Consider the following 24959-nt stretch of genomic DNA (forward strand, 5'->3'; position numbering starts at 1 on the left):
TAGCGTCGTCCGGGTTAGGGAGGGTTTGGCCGGTAGGGATATCCTTGTCTCATCGCGCTCCAGCGACTCCTGTGGCGGGCCGGGCGCAGTGCGCGCTAACCAAGGCAGCCAGGTGCACGGTGTTTCCTCCGACACATTGGTGCGGCTGGCTTCCGGGTTGGAGGCGCGCTGTGTTAAGAAGCAGTGTGGCTTGGTTGGGTTGTGTTTCGGAGGACGCATGGCTTTCGACCTTCGTCTCTCCCGAGCCCATACGGGAGTTGTAGCGATGAGACAAGATAGTAATTACTAACAATTGGATACCACGAAATTGGGTAAAATAAATAAAATTTTAAAATTAAATTAAAAAAATAGTCCTGTTCTCTGGACTATGAAGGTGCGCGATGTTCTCTATATTCTAATACACAACTACTGCTGCTGTTTAAGTTTCTCTATCCAGACGATCACTCACTTGACCTTATTATTATTAGGAACCGCTGAGTGTTCTGGACCGGATAACACGCCTGCTGGGGGATGAATAGGAAGCACACATACTGAACACTAATGCATATCATGCACAAGCCTACATAAATGATAAATTTGTAATAATATAGAATTGTGTCAAATGTGAATAGTTCTTCACACTGGAGAGATTTGTAGGGGACCCGATGTATAAAACAGAACTGAAGTACTAGTCACTGTAATAAATGAGTAGTAAGCGGTTAACAAGTCAGGTATTCAGTGAGGTAGTAGTGGTTCTCTTCTTACCTGTTTGGTTGGCGCAGTCTGAGGGTTGGCTGGGCTGGGAGGGGTGGTTGTAGGGGCTGATGATGATGATGATGAAGACGGAGGCGAGGAGGAGTGTATCTTCCTGGTCTGGGTGGTGCTGGGGTCTGACCCCTGGTTCTGCTCTCCGTCCCCCTCCTCCTGAGGGCTGTTCCCCTGCCCACTCCCCCCTCCCTCCTGACTCCCCCTCCCTGCTGCCCCCCTCCCAGGCCTCTGGTACGTCCTGATGGGGGGCTTACACTCGTAGCCCTCCAGGGTCCTGGGGGGTTTCTTGGTGCGTTTGGCCGTTTGGACTCCGATCCTCAGCCTCACATTGCCTTCAGTGCAGCTCCTCTCACTGCCTGGGAATGGGAGCTGTCTCTGCCCTGCAGCACCACAGCACCCCTCAATGAGCACCTCCAGTACTGCACCACCTCCTTCCTTCTCTATCCTCTTCCTCGTCCCACCGCCTACCTCTTTCTCTGGGTACTGCTGTGGTGGGGCTGTGGGGAGGAGAGGCGGTGAGGATGGTGGAGGTAGAGATGGGCCCCCCTTCGCTCTCTGGTCCATCAGAGATGTGAGGGGGGAGGGGTGGGGGGTGCAGCACCCAGGGTGGAAGGGAACAGGTAATGTCCAGAGATTAAATATCAAAAGGCTTTCTTGACCCAACTGTCCAGCGCTCTGTCCCTCTCTGTCTGTCAGTCAGGCTTGAACTGAGAAGGATGGAGTGAAAGAGAGAAACAGACAGAGAAAGAGGTCATTTCACTGACATCAGACATTAGTAGCAGCAATACAACAACAACAGGAGAAGTCTCTGTCAGCTTTACTGAAAAACAACCGAATGACAATCCAAATGTAAAGTACTTTACAAGAACGTGAAAACACAGAAACTATACTGCCTCTATGGCACTTACTATAATGCTTACAACAGACAAAAAGACACCAGCTAAATGTCAGCTTACAAGTAGGCTATGTCCTGTTCTCCACTGCAGCTGACCACAGCATCACCCAGCCTGGCAGCCCGACACTATACCAAACCCTACAACTGGAGTCAGCTCCCTCTCTTTCCTCCGCTCTCTCCGTCCAAAGTCCTGAAGAAAATGCTGCAATACAATTTCCCTAGCTGCGTGTGTATGGTGTGTGTGTGTGTGTGTGTGTGTGTGTGTGTGTGTGTGTGTGTGTGTGTGTGTGTGTGTGTGTGTGTGTGTGTGTGTGTGTGTGTGTGTGTGTGTGTGTGTGTGTGTGTGTGTGTGTGTGTGTGTGTGTGTGTGGTCGTATGAAGCAGATGGCAGTAAAGTCACTCAGGAGATGATTCAGATGATGACCTCACTGATGACCTCACTGAACGGAACCCCAGGGGACCAATCATACTCAGCAGAGCAGCCTTTTCTAAGAATGCCTGCACTTACTGGAAAACTCTTTTCAAATTCTTTAAAAAGGTATCATTCCTCCCTTCCTCCATCTTTCTTTCTTTCGTTCGTGAAGGGATCACAGATCTAAGGGCTCATGCTCGATACCAACTTCTACTTCTCTCCACACCACAATCCTGCTACCTTTCTCCCTCCCTCCCTCTCTCCCTCTCTCCCTCCCTCTCTCCCTCCCTCTCTCTCTCCCTCCCTCCCTCCCTCCCATCTACTGTACTCCGCCTTTCTCTCTTTTCTCTCCAACCTTCTCTGTTTCATGTCTGTCAGCAACCCTTTGCAACTCTCTCTCCCTCCCTCTCTCTCTCTCTCTCTCTCTCTCTCTCTCTCTCTCTCCCTCCCTCCCTCCCTCCCTCCCTCCCTCCCTCCCTCCCTCCCTCCCTCCCCTCTACTGTACTCCGCCTTTCTCTCTTTTCTCTCCAACCTTCTCTGTTTCATGTCTGTCAGCAACCCTTTGCAACTCTCTCTCTCTCTGAACAGACCACACAGTAAAACGGTCAACTCTCTCTGAACAGACCACACAGTAAAACGGTCAACTCTCTCTCTCTCTCTCTGAACAGACCACACAGTAAAACGGTCAACTCTCTCTCTCTCTGAACAGACCACACAGTAAAACGGTCAACTCTCTCTCTCTCTCTGAACAGACCACACAGTAAAACGGTCAACTCTCTCTCTCTGAACAGACCACACAGTAAAACGGTCAACTCTCTCTCTCTCTCTGAACAGACCACACAGTAAAACGGTCAACTCTCTCTCTCTCTGAACAGACCACACAGTAAAACGGTCAACTCTCTCTCTCTCTGAACAGACCACACAGTAAAACGGTCAACCCTCTCTCTCTCTGAACAGACCACACAGTAAAACGGTCAACTCCCTCTCTCTCTCTGAACAGACCACACAGTAAAACGGTCAACCCAGCACCAGGCACCGTATCCATGTTAATGAAAAACAGATTTCCTCCCCCTCTTCTCTTCAGTCTTTTTCTCCTCTTCAACCTCAATCCTTCCATTCACATCCTCCAGAACTTTCCCCTCCTCCCCTCTCAGTAGTGGTGTAACACAAATCCGTAGGAACGGGCAAAACGTATTTTTGGAAACGAGTGTGAATTCCTCCCCCTCCCCTGGTTTCCTCTAAGTCAAGTAAGCTTTTCATTGACCCCATTGTAAATGGACTTTTAATGTGATGCTATGGCAAGTAACACACCCAACAATAACGTTCCCCTGAACAGCCATACTTTACTCTACTCTCCCTCTGTCTCACACATACACACTTGCTCTGTAGTCTATGTGCTGACCAATACACGCCAAAACAAACACCATCTCCTATAACTCTTTCCCTATCATATTTCTCTCTCTCTCTCTCTCTCTCTCTCTCTCTCTCTCCTAATAAAACACACCCTGTTGTACATTCTTTACTCTATGGAGAGCCTCTTATGAAACAACTCATCTGTCTCTCAACAGTGCCTTGTCCTTCTCCTCTGAAGAGGCTTCCAGTTAGACCATGTTATCATATAGAGCTCAGTATCTCTCTGACTACTGGTCACCTCTACAGTGACCACTACTGTAGCCTGACCCAGATAGAGAGACAGAGAGAGAGAGACAGATACAGAGACAGAGAGAGAGAGAATACATATTGTGGAGGTCACAGTGACATGAAGACATGGTGAGATGTTTTACAGTACAATATAGTATAGCCCTGTTTGTCAATACAATGTCAAGTTGGCTAGATTGAGTGACAGGTTGAAATACCTTTAATTTTCAGAATATGGCATTATAGAATAGGCAACATTATGTGTTTAGATAACACAAGTACAAGTGCCATGAGTCAACAGCAGGCCCACACGTAGCCTACATGTAGATAGACTGAGGAAAGAGGTGTGGCCAATACATACAGAACAGAAAAAAGCTCATCGTATTATTCACTATGACTAAATATTAATGTTATGACCCTCAGTCCTATAAACAGTCTGTCTGTCTGTTCCAAGGAAGTGTCTGTCGCGCTAACTAACCAGCAGTCGACGATATCTCAACATTAAAAGTAGACTCAGCGATATGACGTAGATGCAGAAAGTAAACAGCATAGTGGGTTAATTTTCGCAACAACTACTGTAATTAAGCATTGGCTCAACTTCTCTGTATTGATGCCCTGGCTACCATGCTGTGAACAGCGTGAAGCGAACCCCTGCACATGCGCAGATACTGTGTGTGACTGAGTGAGAGTGAAGTCTTGCATCTTGCTCATCTCAATATCTCCAGTGCTGCTCGTGGCAAAGTAATTTCGCTCAGTCTGCCTTTAACCTTTCACGAGTATCAATCCCGGATCCGGGAGCACCCCCCACCCCCCACACACTGATTAGCATAGCTAGCATAGCTTCAGAAGTAGATAGTAGCATCTAAATATCATTAAATCACAAGTCCAAGACACCAGATGAAAGATACAGATCTTGTGAATAAAGCCACCATTTCAGATTTTTAAAATGTTTTACAGGGAAGACAAAATATGTAAATCTATTAGCTAACCACGTTAGCAAAATACACCACTATTCTAACTCCATCAGTTTCTTACTCCTTCAGGTGCTATCACCAATTCGGCTCAACTAAGATATTGATAGCCAATAACCTATAAAAAAACCCATCAGATGACAGTCTGATAACATATTCATGGTATAGGATAGTTTTTGTTAGAAAAAAGTGCATATTTCAGGTAGAAATCACAGTTTACAATTGCACCGACCATCACAAATTGACTAGAATTACTAGATAGAGCAACGTGTATGACCAATTTACTCATCATAAAACATTTCATAAGAATAGACAAAGCATAGCAATGGAAAGACCCAGTTCTTGTGATTTCAGACCATATTTCAGATTTTCTAAGCGTTTTACAGCGAAAACACAATAAATCGATAAGTTAGCATACCACATGTGAAAACGTTACAAGAGCATCGATTCCAGCCAAAGAGCGCTATAACGTAATCACCGCCAAAATATATTAATTTTTTCACTAACCTTCTCAGAATTCTTCCGATGACACTCCTGTAACATCATTTTACAATATACATATACAGTTTGTTCGAAAAGGTGCATATTTAGCCATACAAAACCGTGGTTACACAATAAAAATACTAGGAAATCAAGCCTCAATATGTCTGACGTCATCTATCAGAGTGATCTAGTTTAATTGAAAGCTAATCATATACTTGACTAAAAAATACAGGGTTGACAGCAATCGAAAGACAAATTAGTTCTTAATGCAACCGCTGATTTACATTTTTAAAATTATCCTTACTTTTCAATACAGGGTTGGCCAAGTGAAGCTATACCAAACAAAATGGCGAAATATGCGTTTAAAATATTTCGACAGAAACACGATTTATCATATTAAATATTGCTTACTTTGAGCTGTTCTTTCATCAGATTCTTGGGCAATGTATCCTTTCTATGTTATAAACGTCTTTTGGTCGATAGATGTCCTCTGTCCTTCGAAATGTCCACCACCAACGACCGACACCCTAAAACGTGTCCAAACTTTCAGAGTGCACGACAAATAAATTCCTCAGAATCGCACTAAACGGATATAAATTGCTATAAAACGTTTCAAATTCACTACATTATGATGTTTTTAACAACTATAACGACTGAAAACATGACCGGAGAAATATTGCTGGTTAGAAAACGATTTGGAACGAGGCAGGTCCGATGGCCTTCACGCTTGAGGCGCACGTTGAGAAAGGGGGGTCTCTGTACATTTTTGTCATTTATAATGGCTGTGAACGTCCCATCGATTTCATTGAAAACGTGATGACGTACAGACACCCAGAGGAAGACGTAGGCAGTGTCGGTTTCTTCATAGCATTCACTGTGGCCTTATAAACAGACCCCAGATCAGAGGTAAAAATTTCTGAAATCTGAACCCTGTCATGAAAAGTGCTGTAGAAATTGTTCTGTACCACTCAGAGACAAAATTCCAACTTCTATAGAAACTAGAAGGTGTTTTCTATCCAATAATAACAATAATATGCATATTGTACGATCAAGAATTTAGCACGAGGCAGTTTAATTTGGAGACACAAATATGCTAATGCGGAACAGCACCCCCTGTAGTCGCAAGAAGTTTTAAGCAGCGGGTCTACAGCTATTGCGGATGTCAGTGATGGATAGACTTGACACTATTATCATTGTGATCCTCAGCACTCAACAAGCAGTGGGTTCAATCATTGTAATGGCCCTCTCATATCCAACTATCTCCATCAGACTGTCACTGTTATCAGCCATAACTACTAGTACATTAGCATCTCTATGACAACACACTACTGACAGAGCATCCCATTATACGCTATATATACAAAAGTATGTGGACACCCCTTCAAATGAGGGGATTCTGCAATTTCAGCCACATCCGTTGCTGACAGGTGTATAAAATTGCGCACACAGCCATGCAATCTCCACAGACAAACATTGTCAGTAGAATGGCCTTACTGAAGAGCGCAGTGACTTTCAACGTGGCACCGTCATAGGATGCCACTTTTCCATCAAGTTAGTTCACCAAATTTCTGCCCTGCTAGAGCTGCTCCGGTCAACTGTAAGTGCTGTTATTGTAAAGTGGAAACATCTAGGAGCAACAACGGCTCAGCCACAAAGTGGTAAGCCACACAAGCTGACAGAATGGGACCCCGAGTGCTGAAGTGTGTAGCACATAAAAATCGTCTGTCCTCAGCTGCAACGCTCACTACCGAGTTCCAAACTGCCTCTGAAAGCAACGTCAACACAATAACTGTTCGTCAGGAGCTTCATTAAATGGGTTTCCCTGGCCGAGCAGCCAAACACAAGCCGAGCAACCAAACACAAGTGGTGTCAATACAGAAATGGTTTGTCAAGATCGGTGTGGAAGAACTTCACTGGCCTGCACAGTGCCCTGACCTCAACCCCATCGAACACCTTTGGGATGAATTGGAACGCAGACTGCGAGCCAGTCCTAATCGCCCAACATCAGTGTCCGACCTCATTAATGCTCTTGTGGCTGAATGGAAGCAAGTCCCCACATCAATGTTCCAACATCTAATGAAAAGCCTTCCAGAAGAGTGGAGGCTGTTATAGCAGCAAAGGGGGGCAGGGGGGGGGGGGGGGGGACCAGCTCCATATTAATGCCTATGATTTTGGAATGAGATGTTCGACGAGCAGGTGTCTATATACTTTTGGTCATGTAGTGTACATGATAGTGATCGGTTGAGATAGTATTGCAGTATACTAAGTGGTACCGCTACTCTGATGAGACACACACAGAGAAAAGTTTGTGGTCATACGCACATCCTTAAAAACATAGGTGCTGGGCTAATAAAGAACACTAGTAAAGAACAAGAAGGCCTGCACACTGTTAAAGCTCCCAATTCACCGCTTTATTGACAACGTTTCCATCTGAAACGGATCTTCGTAAGGTCAAACAAACAAACTGAGTGTTCACATCCCAACATATGCACATTTCACCTCACATGACCATTACGCACATGACACATGGTGGGTGTGGAAACTACTAGTGCATCTCCAATCATCTGATATCAATGAGATGGGAACATGTAGTAGTTACAGAAAATAATATATATTTACAAAATGACCAAGTAGGAGACCTGGAAGGCAAGATAAATCAAAGTGATATATTAATGTAAGAAATGGTCTGATATCAAACTCTTGGTTCAAACCTTTAGGAGAAACACACAAACGATGAATCCAATACAATTATATTCTCAATAATAGATTATCAGTACCCTCCAGGAGTCTTAACATGTTCGTTAGCAATGTATCTCAGAGAGCTAATGTTGTGACACACACGCGCACTCTCTGCCCTTCTCTTCACAGTTATTACTGGCTGTTTCAGGCTCTTGGTCGATGGGTCGTACATTGTGTACCCTGGTCGCTACACTGGCTGGCTGATCTAGAGCGTAGGGGAGGGATGTCCAGTACCGCACTCACTTGTGTGATCTACCCGCGTTTACTGTGTCACTGTCATGTCAACATTACGCACTAGTTTATTTTGCGAATGGCGATGCATCGTGTGAACTATGGTAGCTTGTAGGCATTACGCACAGTGCACACATAACGTAGGTGATGACATGACACGTGCCATTGTTGTTGTTGTCATTCATATAGCCTATTTCACAGAACATCTGCCAATAAAACATATAATTGCACAACGAATTTAACCATTAAACTACTACATGTCTGTCAGTTATCACAAATCTCTATGATGATAGTCTTTTTGTGTGTGATGAGTCCATGCCCCTTTCCTCTCCCTCATCTGTCCTCTGTCTGCCTTATAATACTTGTGTCAGCAACATTGGCTTAATAAATATTATCACAGTCTGTGCAGGGAAAATTCAACCCTGGTCCCACACCCCCATAATAAATTATATGATAGATGCAATATTGTTGCAACGCTGTGATACAGCACGCTAGCATATACTTACTAACTAACATAACATGATGGTTTGATATGTTACAAAATTCGACATATTCGTGCTACTTACCGAGCGTGCGCGTCCCAGAACTGCGTTTAGCCTACATTAGACAGGATACGAGAGCTTGGTGATACTGTCCTATCCTCCTGACAACCGTCAACAATCATGCGATGTATTCAGATATTGGTTTGGTTACATAACTAAAGTCGCTAGGCCTACTCCTCCTAGGAAACCCTACGCATAGGCTGGCTGGATACAGAAGAGAACAACATTTGCGCGCGGTTTTCATAGCGCTCGGTTGAAGACACTACAGTAGCATTCTCCGTAGTAACTTGTCTCGACAGCTAGGTGGAGAGCTAGTTACAGTACTGCAGGCGAAACTAGATTCAGCGGCGGAGTCGATGGTTATGGGCCGGGACATAATTATAATAATGATGCAAATTCACCACAACTAATTCCAATAATATATTGTATTTTGAAAATAACAATAATTTCATACCTTGATTACATTGAGACATGATCACATACAAAAGACATGTCTCTTTTTTAATTTGTGGTATACTTGGGAACATATTTCCTAAATTAAACAAATGTGTAGCTGAATTCCTTGTGATTTTTTTTTTTTTACATAAACAAAATCCTATGTTTTATTTTGTAATAAAAAATGGGGGAGGTGGGGTTTCACTCGCCGGCCAGTTTTGTTTTGTTTATTTTGTAACTGTTTCTCAGCCAGCCAGGAAAAGGGAAAGTTAGGCTACATTGTTTCCTTCAGACTGATCAGATCGTGCACTGTGCTCGAGAACGGTGAACGCCCCCCGTGAGGCTGCGTCATTCTGTGCCAAAACATTGTTGACAGCTAGGCTTTCTATTCGATTGCATCGTTGCGAGCTTCTCTCGTAATAAATGATGAGCACATACGCCAGCAATCTCTTAGCAAAGGCAACTTTCATGAGAAAATCTATTCAGAAGCTATATGTGCAGTTGACCGAAACAACAAAATACCTCAACAGTTCAATGTGCATCTAAATGATTTGAAAAAGTATCTAAAACTTATGTTCACAAAATAGCCTAAATTATTTAGAAATACATAATGATATTAAAAAAAACGAACAAAATGGCGACGACATATCAAGCCTTGCTTTCTCTTGGCCTTTCTTTCCCAAGCAGTTACCTGTTTGCATATCTGAATTCGTTCCTTGCGCTACCCGGGCACGGTTGAAGTCAGAGCGGACTGAAGCCCATTCACAAAACGGGGGCTTCTGAGTGGAAAGCGCCCGTAGTAGAAGCACTGAGTAGAAGGTTACAGCAGTCTCAAACAAGCTGAAAGCAACACACCGCACACTCTTTCAGGAGCTCCAAGAGGCGGGAGAGAAGGGAGGGAGAGAAGGGTGATTGATGTGCGCAATGGGAGATCCAGTAGACTGTAAGCCTATAAAGCCAAAGCCTACTGTTTTTTAATTGTTTAAAAATTGTTTTTCATTTTAAAAATGATCTCTATCGAGCATTATTGTGGTTGAATGTCAAATATTAGGCCTAAGGCTATAATTATGTTTACAAACGAAAATAATATATTTTTTGTTTTCATTCCCGCATACTCCACTTTGAAATTTATGGGACCATCTTGCATAGAATCATCCTGAGAATGTTTGTAGAGTTTTTCCCCCCCTCCTGTCATAACCATTGGAAACCTATAGGCCTAAATCCTAGGTCCATTGACTTAAATCTATTTTAGGCCAACTATTCTCATCACCCACCATTCGGCTATCCAACTGTAGACTGTATTTATTTTGTATATATATATATATCTATATATATATTATATTTAATATATATATATATATTAAATTATATATATATATATATATATATATAATTTAAATCAGACTGGTTCTAAATAAAACCACCTAGCTCTAAAAAAAAACTGTGGATGACATCTGGATTTGCGCAAACCATGCGCATATTTGAGCTCTCTACGTAACATCCTTCGTCTACAAACCAAAATGGCGACTGCCACAGATTTAGCACCGTGACAGTTCGACCGAAATTGTGCAACTCTTCAGTGTTTTCAAAATAGACCTGAACCGTCTAAAACTACATGACCTTGCCTGTTTGGATCTTAATTTTGAATTTAATGAATTAATTGGTTGGTAAATTGTTGTTGTGTACCTACAGTAAAACAAGGATGCATGTTACAGTGTCTTGCTAGCAGATATCTAGCTAGCTAATGCAAGGTTATCTAGCTATTGAGCTAAGATTACATTGCTAGTCCTAATAACATAGTCATTATTTTACAGTGAAGGTCCCCCCTGCAATAGTACAGATGGCACCAGTGTAACTGTGTAAACTGACCTGGGTTTATGTACTTATTCATGTTCCAGACCATGGCCCTTCACAGACTATCCTTCAGATTACGACAAACGGTGAGTCCATGGTGCAAGATCCCATGACATCCCATGACATTTATTTAAATAGGCAAATCAGTTAAGAACAAATTCTTATTTACAATGACGGCCTACCAAAAGGCAAAAAAAATATATATATATAGGACAAAACACACATCACGACAAGAGAGACTACACAAAGAGAGACCTACGAAAACAACACTGCAAGGCAGCAACACATGACAACACAGCATGGTAGCAGCACAAAACATGGTACAAACATTTTTGGGCACAGACAACAGCACAAATTGGCAAGAAGGTAGAGACAACAATACATCACACAAAGCAGCCACAACTGTCGGTAAGTGTCTATGATTGAGTATTAGCATGAAGAGAGCTTGAGGCTTGCACTAATACTCCCTTATACCTAATTGTTATGTGCTGACTCTCAACTCTCATTTCCATTACACATAAGTCATTGGACGAAGGTGTCTTCTGTATGGGGATGTTTAGTTAAGAGCCCCAACGCTCTGTCTGAACATTAACATGCATCGCTTCCTTATCTTTCATATCAGTGAGGAACAATAAAAAAATATATACAGTACCAGTCAAAAGTTTGGACACACCTACTCATTCCAGGGTTTTTCTTTATTTTTACTATTTTCTAAGGTGTAGAATAATAGTGAAGACAATCAAAACAATGAAAAGCTCAAACCTCTGCACACTTGCCATTCTCTCAACCAGCTTCATGACATAGTCACCTGGAATGCATTTCAATCGAGAGGTGTACCTTGGTAAAAGTTTATTTGTGGAATTTCTTTCCTTAATGTGTTTGAGCCAATCAGTTGTGTTGTGACAAGGCAGGGGTGGTATACTGAAGATAACCCTATTTGGTAAAAGACCAAGTCGAATTGCTGCAAAGAAACCACTACGAAAGGACACCAATAAGAAGAAGAGACTTGCTTGGGCCAAGAAACACGAGCAATGGACATTAGACTGGTAGAAATCTGTCCTTTTGGTCTGATGAGTCCAAATTTGAGAGAAACTCTCCTTCTAGACTCACATTAAGCATCTAGAATTGGCTTCCTATTTCGCAACAAAGCATCCTTCACTCATGCTGCCAAACATACCCTCGTAAAACTGACTATCCTGCCGATCCTCGACTTCGGCGATGTCATTTACAAATTAGCCTCCTACAGACTACATCCAATTTGCTGAGTAGTGTATCACAGTGCCATCCGTTTTGTCACCAAAGCCGCATATACTACCCACCAGTGCGACCTGTATGCTATTGATGGCTGGCCCTCGCATCATATTCGTCTTTAAACCCACTGGCTCCAGGTCATCTATAAGTCTTTGCTAGGTAAAGCCCCGCCTTTTCTCAGCTCACAGGTCACCATAGCAGCACCCACCCGTAGCACGCGCTCCAGCAGGTATATCTCACTGGTCATCCCCAAAGCTAATTCCTCCTCTGGCCGCCTTTCCTTCCAGTTCTCTGCTGCCAATGACTGGAACGAATTGCAAAAATCACTGAAGCTGGAGACCCATATCTCCCTTTAAGCATCAGCTATCAGAGCAGATCACTGCACCTGTACATAACCCATCTGTAAATAGCCCATCCAACTACCTCATCCCCCATACTGTTATTTATTTGACTTATTTTGCTCCTTTGCACCCCAGTATCTCTACTTGCACACTTGCACATCTATCACTCCAGTGTTTAATTGCTATATTGTAATTATTTTGCCACTATAGCCTATTTATTGCCTTACCTCCCTTATCCTACCTCATTTGCACACACTGTATATAGACTTTTTTTCTATTGTATTATTGACTACATGTTTGTTCATTCCCTGTGTAGCTCTGTTTGTGTCGCACTGCTTGGCTTTATTTTGGCCAGGTCGCAGTTGTAAATGAGAACTTATTTTCAATTAGCCTAACTGGTTAAATAAAGGTGAAATAAAACATTTAAAAACAATATACAGTAGTGGAGGCCGCTGAGGGGAGGACGGTTCATAATAATGACTGGAAAGGAGCTAATGGAATGGCATCAAACACCTGGAAGCCATGTTTTATTTATTTGATACCATTCCACTTATTACGCTCCAGCCGTTACCACGAGCCTGTCCTCCCCAATTAAGGTGCCATCATCCTCCTGTGGTGTACAGTATGTGTGTATTTTGCTTTTATTTAATTATTTTGAAGTGATATAAAAGTAAATGGCTTTATTTTTCTAGTATCGCATTTGAGAATCGATTGGCGTTTAGATAGAGGTTTTGGCTGCCAGAGCCAGTCTGAAAATAACATAAGGTCCGTGGACCTTAAGGAGTAACGGTGACGTTAGGCTTCTTAAGAGTACATCTTGAGCTAGTGCTAGCTATGAATATTTATTAACATTTAAGATGCATTGGGTTGTCAGTTTCCATGTGATCAATGCATTTTGAAAAGTCAGCACTATACATATACAGTACATGTCTTTCTGGAGATGTGCTGGTACTAGTAAAAATGTGTTTTGTGCTTCACCACTGTACTGTAGTTCCTTCTAACGGTCCTAAATTCTAGAACACTGCTGTGCTTAGGCGTACACGTTTTGGACTATGATAGACGCTCAACATATACACCTGCCTCTTACCTGTGGAATGTGATGATGTCACGGACAGGTAGCGCAGGTGCGGCCGCTCCATGGCAGTGGGTGTGGCCAGCAGCAGGAGGCGGTTGGCATGGAGACGAGACCGGAGACATTCTCCATCTTCAGAACACAGGAGAACGACCCGGTAGGTGGAAGATCAATCACACTTTATTCTGTAGCATGTGGTAGTAAGTGTGGAGGGTACTGATGTTTCATCTCTCTGTCCCCAGGCCTGTCAGTCAGAACAGCACCTAGGGCAGTACTACACTGTGCCCCCCTCCCACTTCCACACTGTCTTCCCCCATGGCCTGCCTCCACGATACCAACAACAGGTATTGTGTGTGTGTGTGTGTGTGTGTGTGTGTGTGTGTGTGTGTGTGTGTGTGTGTGTGTGTGTGTGTGTGTATATTACAGTATGACTGACTGTCTGTAACCGTGTCCAGGTGAAGACGTTTAACGAGGGCTGTGTGATGGTGAGGCAGCCAGCTCTGGAGCTGATATCTCACCTGAAGAGAGCCGACTACAGCAAGCCCACCCTGCGCTACCTACTCTGTATCCTACCCTACCTAATACACCTGATCACACCTCAATGTACCTTTACACATTTAATTTACACACAGTCATCCCCGTACCTCTCTATGACCAGTGTTGTCTACCTGTGTTGTGTTTAATTATGTTGGTGTTGACCTTGACTGGTTGTGTAGATGGGGTGAAGGGCAGTGGGAAGACCATGTCTCTCTGTCATACTGTCCACCACTGCTCCACACAGGGATGGCTAGTACTACACATACCAGATGGTGAGTAACACACACACACACACCAACATGGCATACACACAGACACACAAAATAATGATGATAATAATGATTGTGATAATAATCTCCTCTCTATAGCCCACCTGTGGGTGAAGAACTGTAAGGAGTTGTTGCCCTCCTCCTACCACACCTCCCGCTTTGACCAGCCAATACAGGCCTCCAACTGGCTACGCAACTTCAGAACTACCAATGAACACTTCCTCTCCAAGGTAGCTCCTCCTCCTCAGATAGATAGTGGGCGCCAGGTACAGTGCCAGTCAAAAGTCTGTACACACAGAGTGCAAAGCTGTCATCAAGGCAAAGGGTGGCTACTTGGAATAATCTAAAATATTTTCTGATTTGACTAACACTTTTTTGGTTACTACATGATTCCATATGTTATTTAATAGTTTTTATGTCTTCACTATTATTCTACAATGTGGAAAATAGTTTTTTTTTTTAAAGAAACCTTGGAATGAGTAGGTGTGTCCAAACTTTCGCCGGGTACTGTACGTGTTGCCTGTAGAAACAAATCTAGGATCAGTTTACCATACCCTAATCCTAACATTAGAAGTAAGATACAGGGCCTTCAGGAAGTATTCACACACCTTGACCTTTTCCACATTTTTGTTGTTACAAAGCGGGATTAAAATTGATTTAATTGTTGTTTTTTGTCAACAATCTACACAAGTTCTCAAAGTGGAAGAAACATTTTATTTTTTTAATTCATCGAAAATAAAACCGTAATATTTTGATTTGAGTTAATACATGTCAGCTGTGAGTCTTTCTGGGTAAGTCTCTGAGAGCTTTGCCCACCTGGATTGTACAATATTTGCCTATTATTCTTGGGGGGGAAATTGTCAAGCTCTGTGAAGTTGGTTGTTCATCATTGCTAGACAGCCATTTTCAAGTATTACCATAGATTTTCAAGCTGATTGTAAGTTAACACTGTAACTAGGCCGCTCAGGAACATTCAATGTCATCTTGGTAAGCAATTCCAGTGTATAGCTGGCTTTGTGTTTGTTTCCCAGTGTCTATTTCTGTTTATCCTAAAAAAACACCAGAGGCCTTGCCTATGACAAGCATACACATAAGATGATGCAGCCACCACCATTCTTGAAAATATGACATGATACTCAGTGATGTGTTTGTTGTGTTGGATTTACCCCAAACATAACGCTTTGTATTCAGGACAAAAAGTTAATTTCATGCCACATTTTTTTTCAGTATTACTTTAGTGCCTTATTGCAAACAGGATGGCTTCCTTTTCACTCTATCAATTAGGTTAGTATTGTGAAATAACTACAAATTTGATCCATCCTCTATCTCCTATCACAGCCTTTAAACTCTAACTTTTTTTAAATCACCTTTTTTTTTTAATCGCCTCATGGTGAATACCCTGAGCGGTTCCTGCCTCTCCGGAAACTACGTTAGGATTGCCGCCTGTATCGTTGTGGGGAAGTGGGTTTAATTTTACACTTTGGATGGTGCATCAATATTAGCTCCACCATACTCAAAGGGATATTCAATGTCTGTTTTATTTGTATTTTTACCCAACTACCAATAGGTGCCCTTTGTGAACCATAGGAAAAGCTACCTGGCCTTTGGTGCATATTTTTTACTCCTTGAGGCATCCTGTATTTGTGACTGTGTCTCCCCTTGTTGTTTTAGATCAAGTTGAGGCAGCGGTACGTGTGGACTAAGAGGGAGAGCACTGAGGAGGGTCGGCCACTAGGGGAGCTGGTGGACATGGTGAGTCCAGTGTCAACGTGCCCTTTATTAAGGCGTCAGCATCCTTCAGTTTGGTCGAACTTGGCTAGGCGAACCGAACCAGTGTGCTCGCATGCTCCCTTAAAAGACCTTCACTTGAAAAATGAGAAAGTGTCAGTAGTGCTGTTTGTCCATTTTTGAGATGCCGTAGTCAGAATGAATCTAAAATAACTTCATCTGTTATGACGTTTTTGCCAAGGGGATCTTAGTCGTGCAATTTTATATCTAAGATGTATTGTGCAGTATTTTTCAATGAAAAAATGTGCATGAAAACAAGTAATCTCTTGTTGAATGACAACAAAGACTTTATTGCAGAATCCCTACTGTTGACCAATCACCAACGAAGGGGCGTAGACTTCAGCTACCGACTTCGGCTTGCAACATCACAATGTGGTCATAATATATGCACAAACTGTTCCCACCTGTTTTGGCTGGGAATCATGCGGACGCCTTGCATCTGGGCTCCAGTTCTGCAACATAATTGGTTCAGTGCACTTCTCTTAAGAATCTCATACCACGTATCATTGTTAAGCTGTGTTTTTTTCACCCCAGGGAGTGTCTCGTGTGAAGAGCAGCAGTGATGTGGTGGGGGCGGTTCTAAAGGAGCTGAGGCTACAGGCTGGGGGGACAGAGGGGGGCTTCAGGCTGGCTGTGGCTGTTGATGGAGTCAACGGTCTCTGGGGAAGGACCACGGTCAAGAAGGAGGACAAGAGCCCTGTACTTATACACCTATACATTCATTCACCTCTCACTGTGGATCTATAAAAAATATATGTTGGTTTCTATTGCTTCCATTTTTGTGTCTTTGTAATTTCTGTGTAAAGGTTGCTTACTTGACTGACCTATCTCTTTCTCTCCCCTCCATTTCATCCTCTTTTCCTGTCACTTTTCCCTTCTCTCTACTTTTTCTGTCTCTCCTCTTCTCCTGTCTGTCAGGTGGCTCCAGAGGAGTTGACGTTGGTTCATAACTTGAGGAAGATGATCAACAATGACTGGGTGAGAACTGCATGGAGTGGTTATCCTCTATGTCTAATAGACATAAAAAAATTACATGATTGTGATTTACACCACCACCCCTATCTCTCTCTGTCCCTCTCTCTCTCTCCTTAGTGTGGAGGGGCGGTCATCGCCACTCTGTCTCAGACAGGGTCTCTCTACGCTCCAAGCTCTGCCTACCTGCCCCAGGAGCTGCTGGGAGAGGTCAGGGGTCATGATTACATCCTGGTTAATGTTGTTGTATGTCCAGTCCAAAAATGACCTCTAACCCCTGGTGTCTATTGATCTGGGCTAACAAGGGCTAAGGGGCGGGAATGATCTAGATGTTTTTGGACAAGACCCTTCTGACGTGTTTACATGCATCATGTTTCATGTTATTGTATGACCAGTCAAATAGAAACAGAAGTTCACCTATAAAAACTTCTATCCTCATCCTCTGTGTTCCTCCTACAGGAGGGCTTTGACAGCATGGACCCGTTTGTCCCAGTACCAGTCTCCAACTACAGTGAGAAGGAGTTTGAGAGCTGTTACCTCTACTACCTGGACCGCCACTGGCTACAACACCCACACAGTAAGAGATATTCACTTTCACCACTGGCACTGTTTGTGATGGTTTAGATTGTGACATGTTGAACTGATTGAGAGATTTCTCTCTCTCCGTCAGGTCAGACAGAGGAAGGAAAGAAAGAACTGATCTTCCTCAGCAACAGAAACCCTTCTGTACTGGAGAGACTATGTGCCTTCCTGTAACATCACACATGGACCCACACCCTCCCACTCACACACACCCATAATCATGGACAAACCATAGAGATAGATAGAGGACTCATCTTTATATCTGTGCCTTTACAGCGTCTGTGACAGCATGGGCAGCCCTATTGAGGCTACAACCCATAGGAATCCCCACTCAGTTGACTACTTTGAAATTGCATGGTGGAAGCCCTCGATAGTGCTACCCACACACCATCAAGGCCACTAGCGGCCTCTATCATTTTCTATGGGACGAACACCAATACAGACTCACACATAACTGCAATGTTATAATCCATGTATATGTGTGTATCCCTCCATAAATGATTCTGGTGTGATGCATGATAGTGTATAGTGTCTTTTTCATAATAAAAATGTACATGAAAAACAGTCAGATCTCATGTTCTCTTATATGAGCCAATAAAGCTATTCTCTTCATGATGAAAAGTTAGTAGTGATGTTTGTCTTGAATATAGAGCGTATCTGACACAATGTGCAGAATTACAACACAAACCACTACTTTAAAAGTCAATACATTTTATTTTACCAAATCAAAGGGTTAAAAAGCATCAAGGCTTTTGAATACACATTTTAGTGGTAGATATAGACCGGTATGATAAAGTGAAGATGTTACTCTGCCTCATTACTAGTGTCCTCACGAGACCTCCAGACCACATTTCTGGGACTGTAGAGCATCAGACCACATTTCTGGGACTGTAGAGCATCAGGGCATCTTCGTCAGTGAGGGTGAGTTGACCGCTTTGTGCATTGTTGGGTGGCCTGTGGGATGGCCCAGTGTGGTGTAGATCAGGGTTTCCCAAACTCGGTCCTGGGGCCCCCCTGGTTGCACATTTCGTTTTTTTGCCCTGGCACTACACAGCTGACTCAGCAGGACCAAGTTTGGGAAACCCTGGTGTAGATGACCAGGTTGCCATCCTGTTGGAGGATGAGCATCTGTGTCCAGAGTTTGATTCCCAGAGAACCCGACTCCAACTGTAGAGCACAAAGTTGCCATCGGCCTGCAGATATAAACTGAATTGGCGTAAAAGGATGCCTCTGTACTGCTGTGTGCATTCCCTTGATCCACTTACTTTTAAATTATTATTTTTAAGTAAAAGGGATAATTAAGTTAGAGGGTGATACCATTTCCTAAATTAAATGTTTTCATATTAGCATAGTGTACGCCAAAACCCACTGGTGTACGTCAGCAAAATATACAGTGCCAAAAGAGAGGCTACACCCCCTTGAACTTTTTTCACATTTTGCTAAGAACGGTTTACATTAGATTTTTTCCTACAGATCTACACAACCTAATCCACATTTTAAAAGTGAACATTTTCTAGAAAATGTCAATTTGATAGGTAACCCCCCCCACCCCCCTCCTCAGGGTAGTACTTGGTGGAAGCACCTTTGGCAGCCATTACATCTGTAAATAATTTTTATTAAGATTCTACCAATTTTGCACAACTCTTAGGGTAACACAGTATATCCATGGATTTTGTCAAAATTACTCTGGCTTAGTGCATTGTTGGTTGGGGATTATTGATGGGAAGTGATATTTAAACCTTGTCACCTCTTGGCAATCTATTCTGGTGTGTCTTTGGCATTAAAATGTGTGCAATTGTCTAGCTGAAAAATAAAACTATCCCAGGGTCAGGTTTTCCGAAGACTAACTTTTTACCTGGGCTTTGTTCCTTTCATATTTCTTTTGATCCTGACAAACTCCCCAATCCCTGCCAATGACAAGCATACCCATAACATGATGCTGCCACCACAATACTTGAAAATAGAAAAGGGTTTCACTCTGTGTTGTATTGGATTTGACCCAACCCTGTAGGTTTTAATTTAGGCCAAAAAGTACATTTATTTGCTGTGCTGTCTTGCAGTATTACTTAACAGACAAATTCGTCCCGTGGGCCGCCAGTTGGGGAACCTGCTGTAGGCTATGTTTTGGATCTCCGTTCATCTTTGGTTTACTGCGTTTATTTACTGTTAATGTAACTAGCCTAAATATAGATTGTGTCATGCCTTTATTCATCTGATATTTTGTTTACTACTCCTACTAGTTGGTACCACTGTTCCTTTGTTTTGTTCTGCTCGCAGTTTTCGGTATTCTAAGCCAAACTGTTATTCAGTATTTTTGTTTGCATGCAAGGCATGGCTACTAGGCTACAACTTTCAGCATTTAGTTAGCATTATTTTTGGTAAAGCAGCTGTGTGTATAACTGCATTCACATAGGCTGTTTGTAATAGGTGAATTGCCCTATCGATCTTTTAGGTATTATTAATTACCAAAAAGGCCTAGCTGTAGGGCAGTCCCTTGTGCTAATACAGCGCATCACAGATTTCAAAAGCATTTCAATGATCTCGGAGTCTCGGCATTTGAACTTTATGTGTATTGTGGTATAGTGTGATTATACAGTATAATCAGAATTCAATATAATTCCAATGCAAAACCCCCCCATTGCCGATTTCAACTGCCCCCCTTAGTCACTTTATCCTGGCGCCGGGTCAGATAGTATCTTAAGCAATATAATGTGTTTTTAAGTTTTAGTTTGAACATTCTGAAAGTTCTGTGGCAGGAATTTCAGTTAAGAATGTTGAAGCCTGCAATCTGCCATTAAAATGAATGGGGATACAACAAGCTTTACAGTTTATAAAGTATGAATGGGAGCAAAAAGCTGTGTTGACGTTATCTATGTCGAGTCATTCTGCACATTTGAACGTTGTGTTGGTCTTTAGCTGAAACGGATCAAGAGCAGTGGCAAATCCCACATTTCCCTTTGAAGTCTATGGAGATTTTAAGCAAATTTCAAATGATTATAGTTCAGAAAGCACAAATAGTATCAACAGTCTTTTGACAGGCAATATAAGTTGGGTCAGTATGTACATGTAAATGGTTAAAAAACAGTGGCAAATCCAAAGAAATCTAATCAAATTGTATTTTCCACATGCTTCATAAACAACAGGTGTAGATTAACAGTGAAAGGCTTACTTTTGAGCCCTTACCAACAACGCAGAGAGAAAAAAGACAACTAAAAACAAGTAATTAAAGAGCAGCAGTAAAATAACAAGTAATAAATACACAGTGAGTAACGATAACTTGGCTATATACACGGGGGAACCAGTACTATGTCAATGTGCAGGGGTACGTGGTAATTGAGATAGATATGTACATATAGGTAGGGATAAAGTGACTAGGCAACAGGATAGATAATTAACAGCAACAGCAGCATATGTAATGAGTCAAAAGAGTTAGTGCAATAAGGGTAAATGCAGATAGTTCGGATAGCTATTGTTAACTATTTAGCAGTCTTATGGCTTGGGGGTAGAAGCTGTTCAGGGTCCTGTTTGTTCCAAACTTGGTGCATCGGTACCGCTTGCCGTGCGGTAGCAGAGAGAACCGTCTATGACTTGGGTGGCTGGAGTCTTAGACAATTTTTAGGGCCTTCCTCTGACACAGCCTGGTATAGAGGTCATGGATGGCGGGGACCTCGGCTCCAGTGATGTACTGGGTCGTATGCACTACCCTGTGTAGCACCTTGCCGTAAGATGCCAAGCAGATGCCATACCAAGCGGTGATGCAGCCAGTCAAGATGCTCTCAATGGTACAGCTCTATAACGTTTTGAGGATCTGAGGGACCATGCTGAATCTTTTCAGCCTCCTGAGGCGGAAGAGGCATTGTCGTGCCCTCTTCATGACGGTGTTGGTGTGTGTGGGCCATGATAATTCCTTAGTGATGTGGACACCGAGGAACTTGAAGCTCACGATCCCCTCCACTACAGCCCCATCGATGTAGACGGGGGTATGATCAGCCCTCTTTTTCCTGTAATTCACGATCAGCTCATTTGTCTTGCTGATGTCGAGGGAGAGGTTGTTGTTCTGGCACCACACTGCCAGGTCTCTGACCTCCTCCCCGTAGGCTGTCTCATCGTTGTCAGTGATCAGGCCTACTACCATTGTGTCGTCAGCAAATTTAATGATGGTGTTGGTGTTGCGCTCGGCCACGCAGTCGTGTGTGAACAGGGAGTACAGGAGGGGACTAAGCACCTATCCCTGAGGGACCCCTGTATTGAGGGTCAGAGTGGCGGATGTGTTGTTGCCTACCCTCACCACCTGGGGGCGGCCCAGTCCTTAGCTTAGTGATGAGCTCGGAGGGTACTGTGGTGTTGAACGCTGAGCTGTAGTCAACGAACAGCATTCTCAAAAAGGTGTTCCTTTTGTCCAGATGGTAAATGGCAGTGAGAGAGCACTGAGGGACAGCCACTAGGGGAGCTAGTGGACATGGATCGTTCAGTGTCAACTTGCCTTATATTAGTCTGGGCTCCAGTTCTGCCAGATGATTGGTTCAGTGCACTTCTCTTATAAGAACACCATACCATGTATCACAGTTTAAACGCATTGTGAGCAGTAGTGCTGAGGGAGATGAGGCTACAGGCTGTGGGGAGAGAGGGCTGACGGGGGCTTCAGGCTGGCTTTGGCTGTAGATGGAGTCAACGGTCTCTAGGGGAGGACCTTGCTCGAGGAGGACCAGAGCCCTGTACTAATACATTCTAAATAGTCAGTCACTGTGATGCTGATTTATTGCTTCCATTTTGGTGTCCAGAGGCTCCAGAGGAGTTGACGTTGGTTCATAACTTGAGGAAGATGATCAACAATGACTGGGTGAGAACTGCATGGAGTGGTTATCCTCTATGTCTATTGGAGAGCTCAGGGAAAATGATTACCTCCTGTTCAAATTAATTATTGGTCACATACACATATTTAGCACATGTTATTGTGGGTGTAGTGAAATGCTTGTGTTCCTAGCTTCCTTACAACAATACACATAAATCTAAAATGTCAGAGTGGCATTGACTAAAATACAGTAGAATAGAATACAGTATACACACATGAAATAAGTAAAGCAGTATGTAAACATTATTAATGTGACTAGGGCAGCAGCCTCTAAGGTGCAGGGTTGAGTAAATGGGTGGTATCCGGCTAGTGATGGCTATTTAACAGTCTGATGGCCTTGAGATAGAAGCTGTCTCTTTCTCTCCCTCCATTTCATCCTCTTTTTCTCTCTCTCTGTCAGACAGTCAGACAGTCAGACAGTCAGACAGACAGACAGACAGACAGACAGACAGACTGCCTGCCTGCCCGCTCGCTCCAGAGGAGTTGGCGTTGGTTTATAACTTGAGGAAGATGATCTACAGGTGAAGTCGGAAGTTTACATACACTTAGGTTGGAGTTATTCAAACTCGTTTTTTGACCACTCCACAAATTTCTTGTTAACAAACTATAGTTTTGATAAGTCAGTTAGGACATCTACTTTGTGCATGACGCAAGTAATTTTTCCAACAATTGTTTACAGATTATTTCACTTATAATTCACTGTATCACAATTCCAGTGGGTCAGAAGTTTACATACACTAAGTTGACTGTGACTATAAACAGCTTGGAAAATTCCAGAAAATGATGTCATGGCTCTAGAAGCTTCTGATAGGCTAATTGACATAATTTGAGTCAATTGAAGGTGTACCTGTGGATGTATTTCAAGGCCTACCTTCAAACTTAGTGCCTCTTTGCTTGACATCATGGGAAAATCAAAGGAAATCAGCCAAGACCTCAGAAAAAAATGGTAGACCTCCACAAGTCTGGTTCATCATTGGGAGCAATTTCCAAACGCCTGAAGGTACCACGTTCATCTGTACAAACAATATTACAAAAGGATAAACACCATGAGACCACGCAGCCGCCATATCGCTCAGGAAGGAGACGCGTTGTGTCTAGAGATGAACGTACTTTGGTGCGAAAAGTGCAACTCAATTCCAGAACAACAGCAAAGGACCTTGTGAAGATGCTGGAGGAAACAGGTACAAAAATATCTATATCCACAGTAAAACGAGTCCTCTATCGACATAACATGAAAGGCCGCTCAGCAAGGAAGAAGCCATTGCTCCAAAACCGCCATAAAAAAGCCAGACTATAGTTTGCAACTGCACATTGGGACAAAGATCGTACTTTTTGGAGAAATGTCCTCTGGTCTGATGAAACAAAAATAGAACTGTTTGGCCATAATGACCATCTTTATGTTTGGAGGGAAAAGGGTGAGGCTTGCAAGCTAAAGAACACCATCCCAACCGTGAAGCACGGGGGTGGCAGCATCATGTTGTGGGGGTGCTTTGCTGCAGGAGGGACTGGTGCACTTCACAAAATAGATGGCATCACGAGGAAGGAAAATTATGTGGATATATTGAAGCAACATCTCAAGACATCAGTCAGGAAGTTAAAGCTTGGTCGCAAATGGGTCTTCCAAATGAACAATGACCCCAAGCATACTTCCAAAGTTGTGGCAAAATGGCTTAAGGACAACAAAGTCAAGGTATTGAAGTGGCCATCACAAAGCCCTGAACTCAATCCTATAGAAAATTTGTGGGCAGAACTGAAAAAGCGTGTGCGAGCAAGGAGGCCTACAAACCTGACTCGGTTCCACCAGCTCTGTCAGGAGGAATGGGCCAAAATTCACCCAACTTATTGTGGGAAGCTTGTGAAAGTCTACCCAAAACGATTGACCCAAGTTGTACTATTTAAAGGCAATGTTACCAAATACTAATTGAGTGCATGTAAACTTCTGACCCACTGGAAATGAGATGAAAGAAATAAAATCTGAAATAAATCATTCTCTCTACTATTATTCTGACATTTTACATTCTTAAAATAAAGTGGTGATCCTAACTGACCTAAGACAGGGAATTGTTACTAGGATTAAATGTCAGGGATCGTGAAAAACGGAGTTTAAATGTATTTGGCAAAAATGTACTCAAACTTCTGACTTCAACTGTATGTCTAATGCGAAGTCAGGGGTACACACAAATCTAAAAGTAAAAGAATGGAATTAAGAAATATATAAATATTAGGACAAGCAATGTCGGAGAGGCATTGACTAAAATACAGTAGAATATAATACAGTATACACATGAAATGAGTAAAGCAGTATGTAAACATTATTAAAGTGACTAGGGCAGCAGCCTCTAAGGTGT

The 24959-nt window shown here is 42.8% G+C and overlaps 2 protein-coding genes across 7 annotated transcripts in view; one reads left to right on the forward strand and one right to left on the reverse strand.

The window, feature by feature from the left end:
• LOC139573272 (histone-lysine N-methyltransferase ASH1L-like) overlaps nucleotides 1–10009 on the reverse strand; it is a 35026-nt gene extending 25017 nt beyond the window's left edge. For 2 of the 4 annotated variants that reach the window (XR_011674572.1, XR_011674571.1), the window contains exons 1-2: nucleotides 9785–10004; nucleotides 745–1454 (exon numbers count right to left, since the gene is read on the reverse strand). Coding sequence is in view for 2 of the 4 variants with exons in the window: in XM_071396540.1 (XP_071252641.1) it covers nucleotides 745–1311 (567 nt within the window). In the remaining 2 variants the exon portion in view is untranslated. Of the gene's footprint in view, nucleotides 1–744; nucleotides 1455–9784 lie in introns of all 4 variants that reach the window. The other 2 variants (XM_071396540.1, XM_071396541.1) reach the window with 2 other exon arrangements.
• A 527-nt stretch (nucleotides 10010–10536) lies between these two features.
• On the forward strand, nucleotides 10537–18323 carry LOC139573273 (small ribosomal subunit protein mS29-like). Of its 3 annotated transcripts, none has more exons than XM_071396544.1 (13): nucleotides 10537–10756; nucleotides 10992–11033; nucleotides 13655–13768; nucleotides 13854–13955; nucleotides 14067–14175; nucleotides 14328–14420; nucleotides 14517–14647; nucleotides 16089–16169; nucleotides 16740–16904; nucleotides 17124–17183; nucleotides 17298–17387; nucleotides 17637–17754; nucleotides 17848–18323. In XM_071396544.1, exons 2-13 carry the CDS (start codon nucleotides 10995–10997, stop codon nucleotides 17931–17933), a joined length of 1188 nt encoding a protein of 395 aa, XP_071252645.1. In that variant the 5' UTR covers nucleotides 10537–10756; nucleotides 10992–10994; the 3' UTR covers nucleotides 17934–18323. The 3 variants fall into 3 exon arrangements, with proteins under 3 accessions (XP_071252645.1, XP_071252644.1, XP_071252643.1); XM_071396543.1 differs by having other exon boundaries at nucleotides 10589–10756; nucleotides 10908–11033; XM_071396542.1 differs by having other exon boundaries at nucleotides 10589–11033.
• The last annotated feature ends 6636 nt before the right edge of the window (nucleotides 18324–24959 follow it).

Source organism: Salvelinus alpinus, chromosome 4 (assembly GCF_045679555.1).
Source record: "Salvelinus alpinus chromosome 4, SLU_Salpinus.1, whole genome shotgun sequence".
NCBI lineage: Eukaryota > Metazoa > Chordata > Actinopteri > Salmoniformes > Salmonidae > Salvelinus > Salvelinus alpinus.